The sequence below is a fragment of the Copadichromis virginalis genome, linkage group LG7, assembly GCF_057382275.1.
Source record: "Copadichromis virginalis isolate Kocher_CV1m ecotype Utaka linkage group LG7, C_Virginalis_male_GT1.1, whole genome shotgun sequence".
NCBI lineage: Eukaryota > Metazoa > Chordata > Actinopteri > Cichliformes > Cichlidae > Copadichromis > Copadichromis virginalis.
Window position 1 is genome coordinate 41,375,138 of NC_140624.1, and position 19,267 is coordinate 41,394,404.

Below are 19,267 nucleotides of genomic sequence, written 5' to 3' on the forward strand. Positions count from 1 at the left end.
GCTGCCAGTACTAAGCGTTCATTCAACTGTCTGAATACATACACTATATTTACTAAATAATTTAAGTAAATATAAGTACATTACACCTGCAGGAGCTGCTCCGCCATGAAAACCCATGCCACAAAGCTCCCGGTGCAGTGTTTATGCTGCCGTTAATGTCACAGGAGGTCTGGAACTCTAAAGATATTGAGTCAGCAGAGCTTTGAGTACTCGGTGACTCACCATGTAACTTTATGTAGTCTGCCACTTGGTAAATGAGTTTCTAAAAGTTCCCACTTTGCAGTAATACTATTTGCAGCTGACTGTAGGGAAAAAGAAGAAATTTCGGGAACTGCTTTCTTGAAACGGTGATACCTATTATGAATTCAGTGTCTTCTTTAGAATAGCCCATCTTTCTTTCACAAATGTTTGTAAAGGCAGACTGCATGGTGAGGTGCTTGATTTTATACACCTGTATCAATTGAACTAAAAATACCTGTACTCAAAGATTAAGAGGAGTAGACATGTACTTTTATCCACAGAGCATATCTATTGAACTGCTGAGCATCTATCATGGTACTGGAACTGATGTTGAGGTCGTTAAACTGATGTGGAGATGCAGAATGAACTTCAAACTGGTAGGAAAACAATTAATTTTTCCACAGTGTTTCTTTTGTCCTGTTTCTCTCACCCCTAACAGGTCGGAGCAGATGGCTGCCCCTCCATGAGCCTGGTTTTGCTGGAGGTTTCTTCCTGTTAAAAGGGAGTATTTCCTTCGCCCTGGAACCAAGCGCTTGCTCATAGATGGATGTTTGATTGCTGGAGTTTCTCTGTATTATCTTAGGGTGTGGGGATCCTGCTTCATTGCATTTAATTTAATTCCACATTTTCTTAACTAAATCCAAATTAGCTTGTGTGTTTAGATGTTATGTTTAGCTAGTTGTTGGTCTGTTGTGTCAGCTCCTAAGATTTCTGGTAGTGGCATGGTTTCATTATGTGGGGCATCTGGAGGAGGATAATGTGTTCAAGGCATGTTGGCCCCATTGAAACGATTTATCTTCATATCCTTAAATACTTCTTTCAAATGAATAAAGAACATATGTTGCAACATGGTTAACAGACATGACTGAAAGTTAAATAGTTTTAAACCAAAGTGAACTGTAATTAAAATTTCTCAGTAACAGCAGAGAATGACCAATAACACAGCAGACGTGTTTACTATACCATGATCTGGTTATCCTGTTTGGTGAGTGTAACTATGCGGCTCTCTGCAGATCCTTCCTTATTGCCTTGTTTGATACTGATGTCAATCACCTCTGGAAAATCACAGTATGTCTGCAGCTCCTACACACACACACACACACACACACACACACACACACACACACACACACACACACACACACACGAACAGTTAAAAATTGTTATTTGTATTCTTTTTTTTTAAAAATCAATGCACACAAGCACCAATGATAGGACACACCCATGACAACAACACACTTGTAATATATTTGTTCTCACCTCCTCTGCTCTGTCCTCCTCTTTCCCTTTAGACCACTGGATGCCCTTATTTCCCATGACAATGATGGTAACCTCATTTGAGGAGGTGTCTGTGACTTGGAAGTGCTCGGAGTAGAGAGAGGGCAACAGCATCTCAAGGCTCATTAAGTATTTGAGCTTGAGGTTACACACAGTGGCCTTGCACTCACTGAACTGTTGGATGAACTTCCTGAAGCGATAGCGGATTCTCTTCCGAGTCAAAATGTTATATTCCTGGATGCGGCTTCGCATGGACACTGGGAGGAAGGACTTGTAGCTAAAAGAACAGAGAGGTCATTCAGGAGGATCTGTCTAAAATCTTTACAAATAATTCATCCTAATGATTAGTTAGGCAGAAATATATATGTATGTATATATTTATATATATATAGATATATATATATATATATATACCCTGTGATCAAGCCTAGTACAGATGAAATATTTTCAACTGAAACTTTATTTCACATACAGGTATTTTATTTAACTGCATGAACACTGTGTCTGTCACACTACTTTGATGATATTGTTATTCATAAACTATACCACATGCACACCAGCACAGGAACTAGCATTTCTAATTATTTAGGTCAAATAGTTGGCAGCATATGCACGCACATGCATATCCAGCACGATAAAAATCACACTTCATGCACAGCTGTCTCTCTCTCTCTCTCTCTCTCTCTGTACTTCAAGAACAGTTTCTCGTCTAAAAATCTGTTTTCTGCATTATTCACACAAGTCTACCGTTGTTTACAGCGCTGCCGGCCGCAATTTTTTTCCTTTTACTTACTTCCGAAAAGAAAACCTAATTTCTGCCGTTCAATAGGCTTCTGAACAAATTTGAACTTTTAAAATTATGCAAAATGCAAAACGCTTAGCCGTGTCTCTAATAAAACCGCTGTAACTTCAGAAGTAATGTTCATAAGTTGATTAATGGTTTTCTTTCGTTTTTGATGTACTGCAGAATATTTTTATAAAATCCCAGGCCAGGAAAATCACCTTCACGTTTTTCTGTGTTTTATCTTCAGCTACTTTGACACAGAAGCATCTGCTGTGATGCTCACACCTTTGATAAAGTCTTGTGTGTGTCAGCTTCCTTTTTATAGATAGAAAAATATGTAAATGTACTGATCTGAATTATAATATTTCTGACTGTCTGAGGCAAAATTTCCCAGATTTAAATCGAATTGAATCGAATTGTGGATCGAATCGTTTCAGGACCTTGTGAATCAGAATCGATTCTAGAAATCAGTGACGATATCCAGCCCTATTTTACAGTTTTCCACAAGGGTTGCAAGGCCACAGGTCTAAGCATGCGTTGATCAGTCTCCCCAACCACCTATTCCAGGTCTTCTAGTGGAACGCTAGCCTAGATATATAACCTGCACTGAAGCACCGCAGCAATTTCCTAATGTTGTAAACCTTAGGGGCAGGGATAGCTCAGTAGGTAAAGTGGTCGCCCCATGATCGGAAGGTCGGCGGTTCGAATCCACTTAACGGCTACCCTGAGGTACCCCTGAGCAAGGTACCGTCCCTACACACTGCTCCCCGGGCGCCTGCTTAGTGGGCTGCCCACTGCTTCACTGGGTGAATGGGTCAAATGCAGAGAAAAACAAGTAATTTCCCCATGGGGATCAATAAAGTATCCATTATTATTATTATTAAACCTCAACATCTGGCAATAAACCCATTCTGATTCTGATTCTTTCTTTCTGATTCTTTCCAGGAAGTTCTGGGTCTTTTTTCCTGTTGCACATTCTAGTCTAATGACCTAAGCAGGGGCCTGTTCTTCGTACCTCGCTAAGTAGGTTAGCCGGATTAGATTGTTGACGATTTCGCGTGATCCTGGATCAGTCGGTTCCCCGAAGCTCATCCGGGACTTGCTGTCATAGCAACAGAGCCGTAAGCGTAAACCTGCTCGGGAGCAGGTTTACTTTATGTAAACAGGATTAGATCGCGGCCACGCAGGTATGTCCGCTTCATTTATACGAAAGCAACAGCGATAAATAAATAACATCAATGTAACTGAAGATAATGCAGCACTTGATCCTGTTATTGATGTCACACAGATACATACAGGTCATTTCCTAAAAAAGGGAAATGTACTATTAACATTCTATTACATGTATGTGATTATTACAGATGTAATTCATATTTCAGAGTAGTAATTGTAAATTACTTCGTGTAATCAAGATGAGAGACCACGGCTATAAAAGCCAAGGTGGATTTGGGAAGCCTGTCGCAGCCATGTCCTGTCCGTTTACGCAAGCAACCCATTGCGGAAGGTGCAAGATTGATAAGGAGAGTCCTCAGAATTCAGCATATATTGCGGGACAGACAGGATCCTTTAGCTCAGCGCGACAGTGTGCTCATTGAGAGATATCGATTTTCCCGTGAGGATATTATTTACTTAACCAACTTGTTGACGAGGGGGTGCAGGACCACCACCTGTCTTTTTTTGCTCTGCCCTTTTCTTGGTTGCTGTTATAAACAAACAAACAGATTATTCCAGGGTCTCTTTCCAAGAGACGAAAAGCAGTATAAGTGATAAATATTACCATTCTGTAGAATATTCTTATATTTCACTTTTACTTGTTCCCATGTTCTAGTGGGTCCTGTTGTGGCTCTAATGTGAAAGAGGATATAATATAACAATATAATATAATGTAATATAATATTGGATAATATAGTGTAATATAATAAATCTACCCTACCGCCTACTGGTGTTGGCCAGAGGGGCCGATGGCGCGATATGGCAGCCTCGCTTCTGTCAGTCTGCCCCAGGGCAGCTGTGGCTACAACCGTAGCTGCCTCCACCAGTGTGTGAATGTGAGAGTGAATGAATAGTGGCATTGTAAAGCGCTTTGGGTGCCTTGAAAAGCGCTATATAAATCCAATATATTATTATTATTATTATTAAATTACTTACGAGTTTAATTTGTCAGCAACTTTCTGCCAGCCCTCTCTCCTTGCTTTTGCAGCCTTTGCAGTGTTCCCTTGCGTTCTGATTAAACTTTGAAACTCCTGAAATCCCTCACTCAAGAGTTCTTGCTCTGCTGCCGAAAAATACCGAGCCGAGCGCGCTCCTTCGACATTTTCGCCGACCAATCAGAGGGTTGCCGATCAATGTTTCTACTATCGATGCGTAGCCCCTTTTACGACACCCAGTGATGTCACATTACTGCGTCCAGCTGTAGTAATCGTCAACAGCAGGTGTGTTCGGGGAACCGGATTAGCGAGCTCACGGTTAGCGCGATGATTTGATCTTGGATGTGTCATTTGATCTTGGATGTAGTAAGCGATGTACGAAGAACGGGCCCCAGCTCACCAGATCACTGAACCTTACCTCACATTCTCTTTGGCTGTTTATGATTATGGACACAATTAGTGATAAAAAGCAGCCCTGGCAGTTCAATACCACCAGGGAATTAGTCTGAATTATTGCCAGCAATGTTAAGCAAGCTCTCACTACAGTAACAGTGAACAGCATACAGCAACAGACCCAACAACCCATACTTGTTAAGAAATCTGGATAGGACACCACAAGGAACACCTTCGAATGCCTTCTCTAAGTCCACCAATTGAGTTGAGCGAACTACCAACAATCCTTGATTATCCTTAAGATGATGATGGCCCAGTCCTGTGTCCCATGACTAGGACGAAGGTGGCAGAGGGCAACCAACACTTTTTTGGGGCCCGTGTTAATTAAAATCAGTTGTGGCCCCTGCATGCCAAACACCCAGACAATAGGAGAGCACAATCTCCTATGAGGAGCTGTAAAAGGCCAGCAGCAGCTTTCGGTCATGGTTATTATTCCTCAGGACACGGAGGAAGTGCAGCTGCTGTTAGGCCTTCTTTACCAGTGTGTGAGTCCAGGTGAGATCAGTTGAGATGTGGGTGCCCAGAAGCCTGTAGGTGGAGACAGATTTCACCTGTTCTCTGTTTATAATAAGAGTGGAGTGGACCTGTCTGTGCCTCCTGAAGTCTATTTTGAGTTCTTTTGTTTGAGGACGTTCAGCTTCAGGTTTCTGAGCACCAGCAGGACAAGTTCTCTACCTCAACCCTGTACGCTGTCTCATCTCCATCAGAGATGAGACCGACTATGGTGGTTCATACTTGACCATGACGTTGGTTGTTTGGGTTGGTGTACAGTCATGTGTTTACCGGGCGTACAGTAAGGACCGGGAACGCAGCACCACAAGAATCAAACCAGGCAAAGAAGGTGTTGAACTCCTCTGCAACTTTGAAGCTGCTGTCGGGGGTTGGGGGGCTCTGGCCTTTAAAGTTCGTGAGGGCTTGGATGCCTCTCTATACCTGGCAGAGGTTGTTGCCTGTGAGGAAGCCCTCTATCCTTCCTTACTTCTATCCACCTCTTGTAGGCCTCCTTGGCCTGTTTGATGCCCTTCCTCAGGTTGGCTCTGGCGGGCTGGTTCTGGCCAGGTACGGGGTGTGATAAACCTTTAGGTGGAGCACAGCCTAAAAAGCACCACCGTAGTTTGCCAATCCAAGGACACTGTTGCCAGCTTCCATGCAATGTTGCAGAGGCAAGTTAACCCCTAAAGCCCCACAATGTCTAAAACCTTAAGCAACTTGGAAAAAAATCCACTCCACTCCAGTGGATAGTATTTTTTCATTTTACAGGACATTTTCCCATTTTCATTTCCATTTCCTTTTTTATGATTCTATTTCTTAACACAGCTTGATTATATCATTATCTGCAACACTCAAGGAAAGGCTTTTCCTTCACACATTGCCAGATCTACAGGATCCAAGGTTAAATGTTTAGGAATTTTTTTTGCAGAAGATTAGTTTAGATGTCTTTGAGTTAGAGCAATTTCATCCTTCATGACAAAACATCGAAATTCCCTATGCCACCAGGGTCACGCCCTTTGATGAAAACTCTTTTTTCAGTTGAGCCTAAAACCAACTCCTTCAGGGCTTCCTGGGGTTTCTGGGGTCAACTGCCTTGAAGCAGTAAAACATGACATTTCCTGTTCCCACTAGGTAACACTGTGACCAGTCAAATATTGCAAAATGTGCCAAATTTCATGAAAGATCTGAAAAAAGTGATCAAAGACATGAAATAATAATAATAATAATGATAAATGGAGCAGATACAACAGGGCATTCACACTTCGTGTCCTCAGGCCCTAAAAAAACAATCCAGGAAGTCTTAATAGGTATTAGGTAAGTAAAACTATAAAAGACTGCTAAGATTTTGTTTCCTAATTTTTTTTTTTTGAGCAGATTGGAAAATAAGAAACAGACGGCAAGCTACCTTTTGTCATTGTAGATGTCCACTGCTGATTGCCCGCTCTCTTTGGCGAGCCTCATCATGTCCAGCACAGCCATGCCCAGGCACTCCTCCTGCGCTTCATGGCTAACTGGAATATCAACCCAGCCATTCAGAAAGTCACTACGCCACTGGCAAAAGAAAATGAACAAAAGGAAACTGATGAATAATACACAAAGAAAAAAGTAAATATGACTAAAGCTAAAAATTAATCAGATTAGGAGCAGCAGGGTAAACAGAAAGTACCGTATTTTCCGCACTATAAGGCGCACTTAAAATCCTTTAATTTTCTCAAAAATCGGCAGTGCACCTTATAATCCGGTGCACCTTATATATGAATTCTGGTTGTGCTTACTGACCTCGAACCGATTTTAAGTGGTACACAGCGCTCAAAAATCGTTTTAGTACGACTTCGGTAAGCTACAATGCCACACCACTTGATGGTAGCATTATGGCTACCGTAGTCAGGAGCCTCGCAGAGTAATATGGGTCCAGGAAGTTAGCTCGCTAGTTTCCACCTAAACATGATATACCATGTTCTGACTGAGAGATTTCTAAAAGAATTAAAACGTACATAAATATATATAAACATACATAAAAAATAAATGAAGACAGGTGAGGGTTCCCAATGGTTAGGGACAAATGCAATCATATGGCAGGAAAGGGTCTAAAGGGACCAAACTTGAGTCAGGAGAACAGCTGAGATAATCCATCCGCAATACGAGGTTAGTCATTAATATACTGCAACAACCTGGGAATAGAGGAGCTGCAAGTGAATTCAACATTACTGAATAAATGTTACGGAAGTGGAGGAAGCAAGAAGGATGAGTCGAGTAAAGTTTGACTTTTGACTGTTTTGTTTCGCTAAATGCGCCTTTTGTATGACAACAGACCCGTTCATCGACAGTGTGCCTTATAATCCGGTGCGCTTTATGGTCCGAAAAATACGGCATCTTTTAAGGAGAACAGCTATTTTAATGTTAATATAAAGAAGAGGCTGCCCCTCCATAAGCAGGATTATGGAGGGGCAGCCTCCATAAGCCTGCATTAAAGTTGTGCATTGACAGAAAATGCACAACTTTAATGCACAACTCTTTTTATCCATTATTTCATCAGCAAACTACTACGTGGCTGAACTCTTGCAGAAGTCCACCAAAACAAACCCGTCTGTTTTGCCACACAGCTCGGGGTGTCAATGTGGCAATGGTGATGAAAACAAAACTCAACAGACAGTGTCTTCAAGTGAGGTTAGCACAAACATGACAAGATAAAAAAAAAAGTCAGAAGCTATTTTAAAAACATGCACACAAAAACATTTGTGTGCATGCATACACATAAACAAAAAGAACCTGGACCTGTTCCCCATTTTGTGCTTCTTGAGCACTCTCACTACCCCACTTCCTGTTTTCTTAATTTGTACCAAAGAATGGGCTGACATGACAGACAGACTGGCAGCCAGTCAGAGAGACAGAGAAACAAGCACATTTTATCTCCCACCCAACAGTGCTAAAAAAAAGAGAAAGAAACCACATGCGCAGACGATAAAGAAAGGGTGAAGGCATTAAACAGACTCTGCAGACTCTATGGCGCTACAAAAACAAAATGACGTCTTACTGTTCTTTATGAGGTATAAAGCGTTAAGACTAACCTGAAAAAACTGGTATGCCATGACACAGTCATCCATCACAGGGCTTTCCATCCCTTTAGAGAAACCATAGCGATGTGCGTATGATAAATTGCTGCTGTTGTACCAGCCAGGAAAATAGTATCTGGACAAGAGGGGTGATCATGGAAAAGAAGAGAAAAGAGAAAAAGAGAAGAAAAAAAAGTTTGAAAAATCTGAAACAGATTAAGGAAATCAGAAAAAAAAACTAAAAAGTATAACTGTCTACCTGATTCTGAAGTGCAGTTTCTCACAGGATGAGTGGTCCACTTTAAAGACATGATTTGGGGCGAACCATGTTCGGTCACTTTCCCTCATTAGGCCAAACAAGCTGCAGTACACTGGACCAATCCCTGGAAAAAGAATAAATATACATATTGTTTTAAATTAATTAAGTCATTTAAATGTTTAAGGTGCTGTTAGTTTTACTCCGTTAGCAGCTATCTTCCAATCACTTCGTCCTACAGTGTCTAACATCATCCCCTATTTAAAGGTCACTTCAGTAAACACTTAATTGCACACATCAATAACCAGTTCGTAAATATAAAAAACAATTTCACTAAACAAACTGCTGATATTTAGAATTTTTTTCGCACATGCAGGATGCTTTGTGGCATCACTGCAGCCTGCAAACAACTGCATTAACATGCTCAACAACAACCAAATATTCTCGTGTAGTGTATCTTCAGTTACCGCTGGTCGATATGCTTCCCCCCACATCGAAAGTCCCTGTGTGCTAGAAGTCTGATGATAATGATGATGATGTATATAGGCTAACAATGGATGGACGACTTCATATACATCCGTAGTAATAAGCATTTGTACAGTATTACGTAAAATGCTTGATAACCCGTCATGTATTTATATTTTTGTAGGAAATGGTGAAATTAATTTGTTGAAACGTGTATATATATATATATATACATGGAAATAGAGTATATAGTTTGTAAAATTCTAAAAAGCTCGAATAAGGTCAGTATTTAGTATGACTACTATGACTCTTAGACTTTCTTTTAATGTTTATAAGCATTCGTCAAGAATATTTCTCCCGGCCTCTTCAAGGAAATCTAAAGCTTTTCTTTGGATGTTGGTTGCCTATTGTCCAAATCTCTGTCAAGACGATCTTATACTGCTTCGATGATGTTGAAGTGCAGGCTCTGTTTTGTTGGTAAGTTGCCTGCTATGTGTAGATCAAATACTTGTTCATTCCTTCGGTGCTTTTTTTATGCTTGAATGATTCACAGGTCAGTGTTAAGTGTCTTTTAAAAAAAAAGAAAAGAAAAAGAAAACCTTCCTCTGAAAGACACCAGTGTCCAAAGAAAACCTCAGAAAGACCTTCAGAAAGCTTGGCAAGGTATTGCTCAAAACGTCAATACAAATTAGAACAAATCTGGCACAATGGAAGCAAAATATTAAGAGAATAATACTGTATTTGGTACAATACTGTATTTTGTCACATCCAACTACAGGGAGTGCAGAATTATTAGGCAAGTTGTATTTTTGAGGAATAATTTTATTATTGAACAACAACCATGTTCTCAATGAACCCAAAAAACTCATTAATATCAAAGCTGAATGTTTTTGGAAGTAGTTTTTAGTTTGTTTTTAGTTTTAGCTATTTTAGGGGGATATCTGTGTGTGCAGGTGACTATTACTGTGCATAATTATTAGGCAACTCAACAAAAAACAAATATATACCCATTTCAATTATTTATTTTTACCAGTGAAACCAATATAACATCTCCACATTCACAAATATACATTTCTGACATTCAAAAACAAAACAAAAACAAATCAGCGACCAATATAGCCACCTTTCTTTGCAAGGACACTCAAAAGCCTGCCATCCATGGATTCTGTCAGTGTTTTGATCTGTTCACCGTCAACATTGCGTGCAGCAGCAACCACAGCCTCCCAGACACTGTTCAGAGAGGTGTACTGTTTTCCCTCCTTGTAAATCTCACATTTGATGATGGACCACAGGTTCTCAATGGGGTTCAGATCAGGTGAACAAGGAGGCCATGTCATTAGTTTTTCTTCTTTTATACCCTTTCTTACCAGCCACGCTGTGGAGTACTTGGACGCGTGTGATGGAGCATTGTCCTGCATGAAAATCATGTATTTCTTGAAGGATGCAGACTTCTTCCTGTACCACTGCTTGAAGAAGGTGTCTTCCAGAAACTGGCAGTAGGACTGGGAGTTGAGCTTGACTCCATCCTCAACCCGAAAAGGCCCCACAAGCTCATCTTTGATGATACCAGCCCAAACCAGTACTCCACCTCCACCTTGCTGGCGTCTGAGTCGGACTGGAGCTCTCTGCCCTTTACCAATCCAGCCACGGGCCCATCCATCAAGACTCACTCTCATTTCATCAGTCCATAAAACCTCAGAAAAATCAGTCTTGAGATATTTCTTGGCCCAGTCTTGACGTTTCAGCTTGTGTGTCTTGTTCAGTGGTGGTCGTCTTTCAGCCTTTCTTACCTTGGCCATGTCTCTGAGTATTGCACACCTTGTGCTTTTGGGCACTCCAGTGATGTTGCAGCTCTGAAATATGGCCAAACTGGTGGCAAGTGGCATCTTGGCAGCTGCACGCTTGACTTTTCTCAGTTCATGGGCAGTTATTTTGTGCCTTAGTTTTTCCACACGCTTCTTGCGACCCCGTTGACTATTTTGAATGAAACGCTTGATTGTTCGATGATCACGCTTCAGAAGCTTTGCAATTTTGAGACTGCTGCATCCCTCTGCAAGATATCTCACTATTTTTGACTTTTCTGAGCCTGTCAAGTCCTTCTTTTGACCCATTTTGCCAAAGGAAAGGACGTTGCCTAATAATTATGCACACCTGATATAGGGTGTTGATGTCATTAGACCACACCCCTTCTCATTACAGAGATGCACATCACCTAATATGCTTAATTGGTAGTAGGCTTTCGAGCCTATACAGCTTGGAGTAAGACAACATGCATGAAGAGGATGATGTGGACAAAATACTCATTTGCCTAATAATTCTGCACTCCCTGTAGTTCATCCTTGAATCCTGTTCATGTCTGGGCCCCATGTAAAGAAATCCTCTCCAGCTTTTCGTGGTGATGATGTACTCTGCCATGTTTACAAGAACACAGCGGACACCAGGACAGTGGCCTAGACCAAACTTGAACTAGGAAAACCAGTTAAGTTTAAATGAATGTTTTTGCCAAATCTGAAAAACCTTCCCTTGAATGCTCCTGAGATAGCGGGTTCCTGACTGAGCTCCTTGGCATGGGTGATGAACTTTATTGGACTGGGTCAGGCCACGGCGGTCTACAATGCTGAGGCATAAAAAGTGCCATGAAGAAAACAACTGGTGTTTTATCAGTGTTCGAACTGAACTTAAAGGGCATAAAATGTCATCACGCATGCGGAAGCCCTCACACATGTGAAGCAACAGAGTGAGGACAGAAGCGCTGCCGAGGAGGAAATGGGCTCAACCACAACAAGGGAAGTAAAGTCAAAGTGCTAACAAGGTTAATGTACAGACAACTCCTACCGTGTGATATGTATTACAATCAAAACAGTATAAAAAGTTCAAGATACACTGAAGACTAAAATACTGTAGTTCTACATTTTAAGAGATTTGTACCGCATGTTAGATTTAATAACTTTGTATGCTTTTTTTTAGAAACTGAACAATCAAGCAGAACATCCTTGTGTCTTACTTTTTAACTTATTTCTACATGAGGACTAAAAGGAAGAAATTGTACTAGGGATGACTGCAAAGAAGGAGGCCATAATTAACTTCAGTCTGGTAGCAAGTTGTCCTGCCCTAGCCATTTAAATGAATATTAATGATTCTCTAATAAATAATATCCTAGTAACAAACTACTCAACTTATTCAGCTAAATTCAACTGCAATTAACCAACAAAAGAAACAGTCTAAGAGACAGTCAGAAGGTAAAGTACAAGTTTAAGAATTGACAAAGAGGTGGAAATGAAAAATGAAACAAAGACTTTGAAAAATGGGGAAATATAAAAACAGCTCATGGTAAAAAGACTTCATTCAACCGTTCCAGAAGGAAGGGTGCACATAGGGGAAAACAGACACACAGCGAGACAACTTCCTGATCTGAGTTTTCTAGAAAGAGGCGATGACAAAGTGGCCTTACTATCTTAGTTCTGTTTTCACGACTAAAAACTGGCCTAAGCAATCTAATTCTGGTCTTACTTTAAAAGACAGTTTAAGAAAATGTGCATCTAAACCTTGCAGAGCTTGAATGCTCCTTTACGACCTTTACGAGGATTAAACTGGTCAGTTAGCCCTTAGTAACCCAGTGTCTTAGTGATCTGCAACATCTGCCAAACAGCTGAAATTCACATTTTTATTCATGTATCGTTAACGTTGGGGAGTGTATTTTTTTTTCTTAGTGACCGATGGCTGCCAGGAGGTCACTCACCAACCTGCATAATTAGGGCCTAGGTTTTATTTTTAAAAAGCTGTTTTTTGTGACAGTTCAAGTAACCATTATCACTAGTCTACCATAATTATGCACAATCATCTGTGAGTAGTTTGGGAATGTAGACATCTTTAATTTAGAGTCAAATAATTTCTTGTCAGAATGGAGTTAAAGTTACTGCATGAAGTTCCCCTCCCTAGGAAATTCTGTTCAAAATGCAGTCTTGTTTTTTTTTGTCTGGCAGTTTTTGTGTTGGTGTTTCTTGGGGGGGTTTTCTTGCATTTACAAAGAATAAATGAAAGATTAAGAAAAAGGTATGGTATTTAATGTCTAAAACAAATGCACTGAAACAACAGTCCAAAAAAGGTTAACAAACCAGATTACGGGCTCACATTGTTCTGGCAGGGCAAAGAGTATTCATCTCAAAGCAGAAGTAATTCCAATTTAGAGCAATTTTAACCAAGAACAAATCATATTCAAAGAGTGCATCAAGTTTGTTTTCCCCAAAAACGCCAACACAGCTAACTTATTCAACTGCCTTAAAACACCCTAAAATGGATAAGAAAAACAAAACAGTGGTTGCTAATACGAATATCCAACATCAACTCAGGTGCTGTACAATGCATCAGCCTATTCATCCTGAAATAATGTAAATAACATCCATTATTCAGGTATAATGAATTCAGTGAAACGATATATTTTGCTATCTTCTGCAAATGTGCTTTAAATAGCAGGAATGTTGCACAATGTAAAACTAAAAGCTGTGCCTGCTGATTTAATGCTTCACCAAGTTTAGCTGAACGAAAAGGAGCCTTTTATTTTCATTGAAAGAGTTGTGCATTAGGGGAACTGCTGCAAACCATGAATGTGAAAGCAGTGCTGTTTTTATGGGACATTTCTAAGTGAAATTTGTAATCCAAAAATGTCTTGTTGGTTAAGAGTGGGTCTTTCACTGCCAGAATATGTGGATACAGAAGAACCTTTAGATTTCATTGATATAAACGCTTAATTAAAAAAATCCTTAACTGTACTGTGACCTATTTAGAGTTCAAGTGGCTTCTTACAGAAAGAAATGTGTTATAAAGAAACCAGTCACCTTTTAAGAGGATTCCAGCGTGAATGTATGCATTATTTGTAATGCACAGTTAACAGCTGTTGTTTTCTTTATACAAATTTTTTTTGTTAAGCTGAGGTTAGAAAATGGCTCAACCAAAAAATGTCAGATGTGTAAATGAAACTATACACTGCATGTGTGGGTAAACACGTGAACTGAAACACAGTTGTGACTCACCACACGCTTTCGCTGCAGAGATGCAGAGTTCCTCTGCTACGTACTCTCCAGGTGGAAACGTGAGGACACTTTCTGAATAACTTGCCCCGCCCTCTCCTCCCTCCTTCTCGCAGTACTGGTAGACGCTCAGACAGGTGGCCTTACTGTCTTGCTTCGGTCCAGTGGCCAAGTCTAGATTTGGCGGGAGGCCGTTCTGATTTTCCGTGGTGGGCGGGTCCATGTTTGTCAGCAGAATACAAGCCATGTGCCGCTTAAAAAAAGACATGCACCTGTCAGGTGAAAAAGAAGAGATAAAATGAGAAAGGAACGACTTAGAGTGAAAGGAGGCACTGCTGCAGAGAAGGATATTTTTTTATTTTTTTTTTTTTGTGGGGGCGGGGGGGGGGGGGGGGGTGTATTCAACCTATGCTTTGCAGCAATTGCTAATAAATACTACTTTACAACTGACCATTCAGTACATGTTGCATTGGATAGAAGCTAAGGATTTGAGGGGGGTTTTTGGAGGGGGGGGGGGGAGTTCTGCATATTAGAATTGTTTTGTTTTTGCATTTCATCAGTAACAGTTACAAGCAGTGAAAACTAGAACTTTGCAGTGTCATTGTCTGTAATAATATCCTGACCTCTGTTAACTTGACAACACTGAGCACTTCCGGCACCTGTACTGTATATAGATAAGAACTTTAGTTGCAAGTGAGCTTCTGAGTTAGTGGCGACACGGTTGCACAAAACTTTTTAGAGAGGAGAGATGCAAAAATGTGCAATAAAAACACTATATGAATGAAGCGGCTTATGTAATACAACAACCTGAACGATCTTAATAAAAACAAGACTGTCTCACTGTGCTTTATTTGAAAATATATCCATATACCAGTAATATCTGTAGTCAGCATTGTGTGGTGTAGCTCAGCTAAAACGCCCTTTGCTTGCAGAGTTCTTGATTTAAGAAGAGCTCTTCTTTCTGTGCACAAACTAGAAACCTAGAGTTAAATGTGAATAGAGCTGCACTTTAATTGTTGTGTACTACACTGGTACATGGAAGCCACAGGTATTTGGAATGACTCACTCAGAAGTCTCTGATTTGTGTATATTTGTAATACCAGAACATTAGATAGACTGCAGACCAATTCAGTGCTAGGTAGTTTCAGCTGCTCCCTTATTTCCCAAAGGGCTGGATCTATATGTTTGGTTTGGGACAGACCTTTAAGCCAGATGCCATTTCCCAAACAGCCCTCCAATTTACTACATCCGGGTTGTACTGAGGATGCAGATATAAGCTTGTGACCCACTGAGCCCGGGCTCAGGGGGGTCACAATAATAAACCATTACGCCATGAAAGCACTCCACTGATGAATTCAGTAGAAAGACTTATTCTTGTTTTATAGCAACATGTGTGTGTCTGTTTAGCATTTTCCTCTGGAGAGCCTTGTTCCTCTGGAACATTAGAATACACATTTAGGACTACTCTGATCAGTTCGCATTTTCAATGTGTGCTGGGGTAAACAGCATCAGATGAAGCTCATAAGTGAAGAATGACCTCTATTGAAGTGCACAGTGGTAAGTGTAGCTTCTTGACTTAAACGTTCAACCTCTCTCCTTGGAAATTACAGTCATCCCAACAAAAGAATAAAAACTCTACGCCCTCAACTTAATGCCAGCAGCAACAAAACAGTGTCAAACAAAGGTGTTATTACTGACTTATAAAAACAAAGAGGAAGTGCAACAATATTAAAACAAACAACACATAAAAAAACTGCACAAGTGCTGCGGAGAGATAACAAAAATGGATTTCATGAAAATTTATTAAATGTCTTTCCCAACGTCGGGGGAAAGACACTGATGAGGTGAAACGCCGTCATGTAACTTAAATAAGTTGGTCCTATTAAATCAGCTGAGTCAGCGGTAACTTTTAAATGACTTCTGAAAACATTTTTATAGTTGAGCTTTCCCTTTTGGCAAAGCTTATTATCATTTCTTTTAACTTTTTTATCCAAACTATGATCCATTGTTTAGCCGTGTGTTTGAAAAATAGTGCAATACAAATAAAACTATGATAATATTTCTGGACAACCGTCAGTAGGTAGGCATTATTACTGACTGAGATAAGCCTTCCTGTTTCAGATAGGCGCTGACCCCTGTCTGGCCATGGATATCTGCCTGGTTACAGAGGTCTTTAGAGCTGCTTCCAATACATTGAGTACAAGTACTAAGTGCTCATTTGCTGCACAAACCTCAGCAGACAAGAGAATTGCGTGTTTTCACAATACTTGAGTAGCCATGCTTTCAAAATGTTTTTGAAATTGTTGTTTAACGTTTAAATCTTTGGTGACCTAAATTCAGTTAATGGGTACTTCCTATTTTATTACTGGGTCAAAGTATTGTGCCAGCAGGGGTGTAAGCGGCTCTGGATTAAACCGATTACTCCAATTAATGATACAGATTCAATTTATCAAACAACTGAACAAGCGTTGTTTACTAGTGGTACTCGTATTCTGGCCACTGCCCTTCAGCACATGCTTCACCATAGCAGGGGCTCGATGTAAGTCTTACTTTAAACGACAGTAATAGCCGGTAATAGTTTAAGCAGAATAAAACAATAATAAAGTCAAGCTAATTAAAACAATGGGAGCTGTAGGTATAAAGTTGATGACAAAAGAGAGACTTGCACATTTTGTTTTTACAGTTCCAGGCAGAGCAGCTCACTAAATGCTGCAGTAATAATATTCTTCCAATTGTTTCAGGTCTCTATTGATGTTATTATAATTGTTCGATAGCTGGGGACTATTCTACATGTTGTACAAGAAGAGAGAGAAAAACAGCCCTGTTTACACACCCAAAACGTTTATCATGCAGCAGACACACACACACAGAGTTTTACCAGTTCCTTGCTCCGTCTTATCAGGGCCTTGGTATAAGTTGAGGTCAGAGCTATCAGCTCTCACACATTTGACTTTTTATGACTTTTTGGTTTCACTTCTGGTTACAACGCCAGCTCTTCATTCAGCCTGGACTGCTGGACTTCATTAAAAGTCAGGATTAAAGGTGCTTTTTGTACAATTAAAATAACCATCAGCAGTCGATCTTAAAATAAGCTGAATGTCTGTTGTACATTTCAAGGTTATGGTTCTGAGTTTCAGACTGTTGGCTGCAGTGCCAGCTGACCACAGAAAAAGTTGTGTGTGACTAAAGTCTATCTGGGCTGGAAGCCTGCCAGAGGCTACCGTGCAAATTTCCAGTGGACATTCCTATCTGCAGATCCTTCTGTACAGACTGTTGTCCTGTCTGAGCAACTTTTCTGCAAACTAAAATATTCTTTCCACTGTGAACTGTGGATATCCACCCAGTTGCTCTCCAGGGGTGGTCCTCGTGATCTGAGCTGCTCTTTAAGTTTTGCTTTTACTGCAGCCTCCTCTTACGCTGCAATCCTTCTTTCGGTTTCATCTAATTGTAAATGTCTTTAAGTAGTTTATTCTCTTGTCTAAACCACTTATCTCATCCTTCCTTGGTCTTCTAACCTAAAGCTAACCTTTACTGTAACACCTAAGCCTAACCCTTTCTCCATTCTATCATTGTTCTTGTTCTGGCAACTTATTTTATTGAAACTAACTAATGCTTATATATATTTCTATATTTTATTAAACAAAACAGACTGTTTGGGATTTTTTTTTTGTTTTTGGTCCCAACTTCTCCAGGTTCACTCAAACACATCTCAGAATAGATTGTTTCATTCTACTGGACAGAGCCAGTAAAATCCAGCTTTAAAATGAATTCCTCCTTTATCTAAACTGTTTTATTTGTCTGCATTGCTCTTTAACAACTTCAAAACTCTAATTTTTGTGTATTTTCTTTACATAGATGTTACATAGATCTCGACTTAGTAGAAGCTGATAAAAAGTTGAAGAATTAGTACTACAGTGGTGGAGGGGGGGTAATCTATACAAGGACTGGCAGAGAAATTACAGAATTAGCATGTGCTGTTTTGGAAGTGGATTAGTAGTTACTGTATAACAGCTATAGCATAAGTAGACTAGATATAATTACACTGCTTTAAATACTATACACAAATTGGAAATAGACTTACAAAAAAGGTGTGCAGGCACAAAATTACTCCACGCAGAATCAACACTATTAAATAACAATCTTAATAAAAATAGTATCAAAACTTACTGACAAAATACTGGAAGCTACAGGAAAACATGTTCTGGCTAAACAGCTGCAGAATGAAATATATTGTAATATTTTTTAATAAGTGACTAGTGACATTATCACAGCAAATACATCAAAGTTACATTTTAAGTGAGAAAGAAAACCCTACAAAACTGAAAAGCAGATTGATGGCTGAAACATTAAGAAAAAGCTGCAATTGTGCCAGTTCACTTGAGGAAAACAACAGCAGGAAAGGATACGACTTCCAGCAGTAACTTAACACAGTTCTGACACCATAAAAGTAATTAGTTATGTGCAGACAGGACCACAGAAGCAGGCTACAGCAATGGAGACCTCAGCTGACCCTGTTAAGTCAACACAACTCAGAATGAGGGGCGGTTTATAGACACAGAGCATAAAACGTTAGTGGTTACCATTCACAGCTTTATAACAGAGTAATTCCCATTCATTAAGAATTTTGACCATGACTTGAATGTACTGAAAGTTAAACTAAACCACTTCCTGCCAAAAAAAAAAAAAAATCACACAAAGGAGGCTCAGCTACACATTAAATTCAGCAAGAAACCACACTATGAGATGGTAGTCTTTGCAGTCTTGGTGAGATTGGAGTAGTGACACTTGAACCTGCACTCCACATTTCAGAGCATCTTCAAAGCACAGCTGCAGGCCAGGACAGTGGAGCTGTTGAACTTTGCCTGACCAATGTATCATTTTCTAACAGAAAGTTCTTGTCTTTGTTCTGTCTACTGTGGCTCAAAATGTTGTCCATCCCTGCTCTAGGTCCTGCCAAGGCTTTCCACAATGGCTTAGAAATGTAATATAGCTTGGATAGGCTCCAGTTTCACTGCAATCCTAAATTGAATAAGCAAAAGAAAACAGATGGATGAGAAAAAGCTGTTAGCTGG

The 19,267-nt window shown here is 40.0% G+C and overlaps 1 protein-coding gene across 1 annotated transcript in view; it reads right to left on the bottom strand.

Annotated features, from left to right (window-relative positions):
- Positions 1–19,267, bottom strand: part of jak2a (Janus kinase 2a) — a 41,474-nt gene that overhangs the window by 14,335 nt on the left and 7,872 nt on the right. Inside the window, exons 2-7 of the mRNA XM_085463397.1 lie at positions 14,199–14,467; positions 8,707–8,830; positions 8,463–8,583; positions 6,800–6,945; positions 1,501–1,795; positions 1,204–1,323 (exon numbers count right to left, since the gene is read on the bottom strand). Coding sequence (XP_085319523.1) covers positions 1,204–1,323; positions 1,501–1,795; positions 6,800–6,945; positions 8,463–8,583; positions 8,707–8,830; positions 14,199–14,463 — 1,071 coding nt within the window. The 5' untranslated portion in view covers positions 14,464–14,467. The remainder of the gene's footprint in view (positions 1–1,203; positions 1,324–1,500; positions 1,796–6,799; positions 6,946–8,462; positions 8,584–8,706; positions 8,831–14,198; positions 14,468–19,267) is intronic.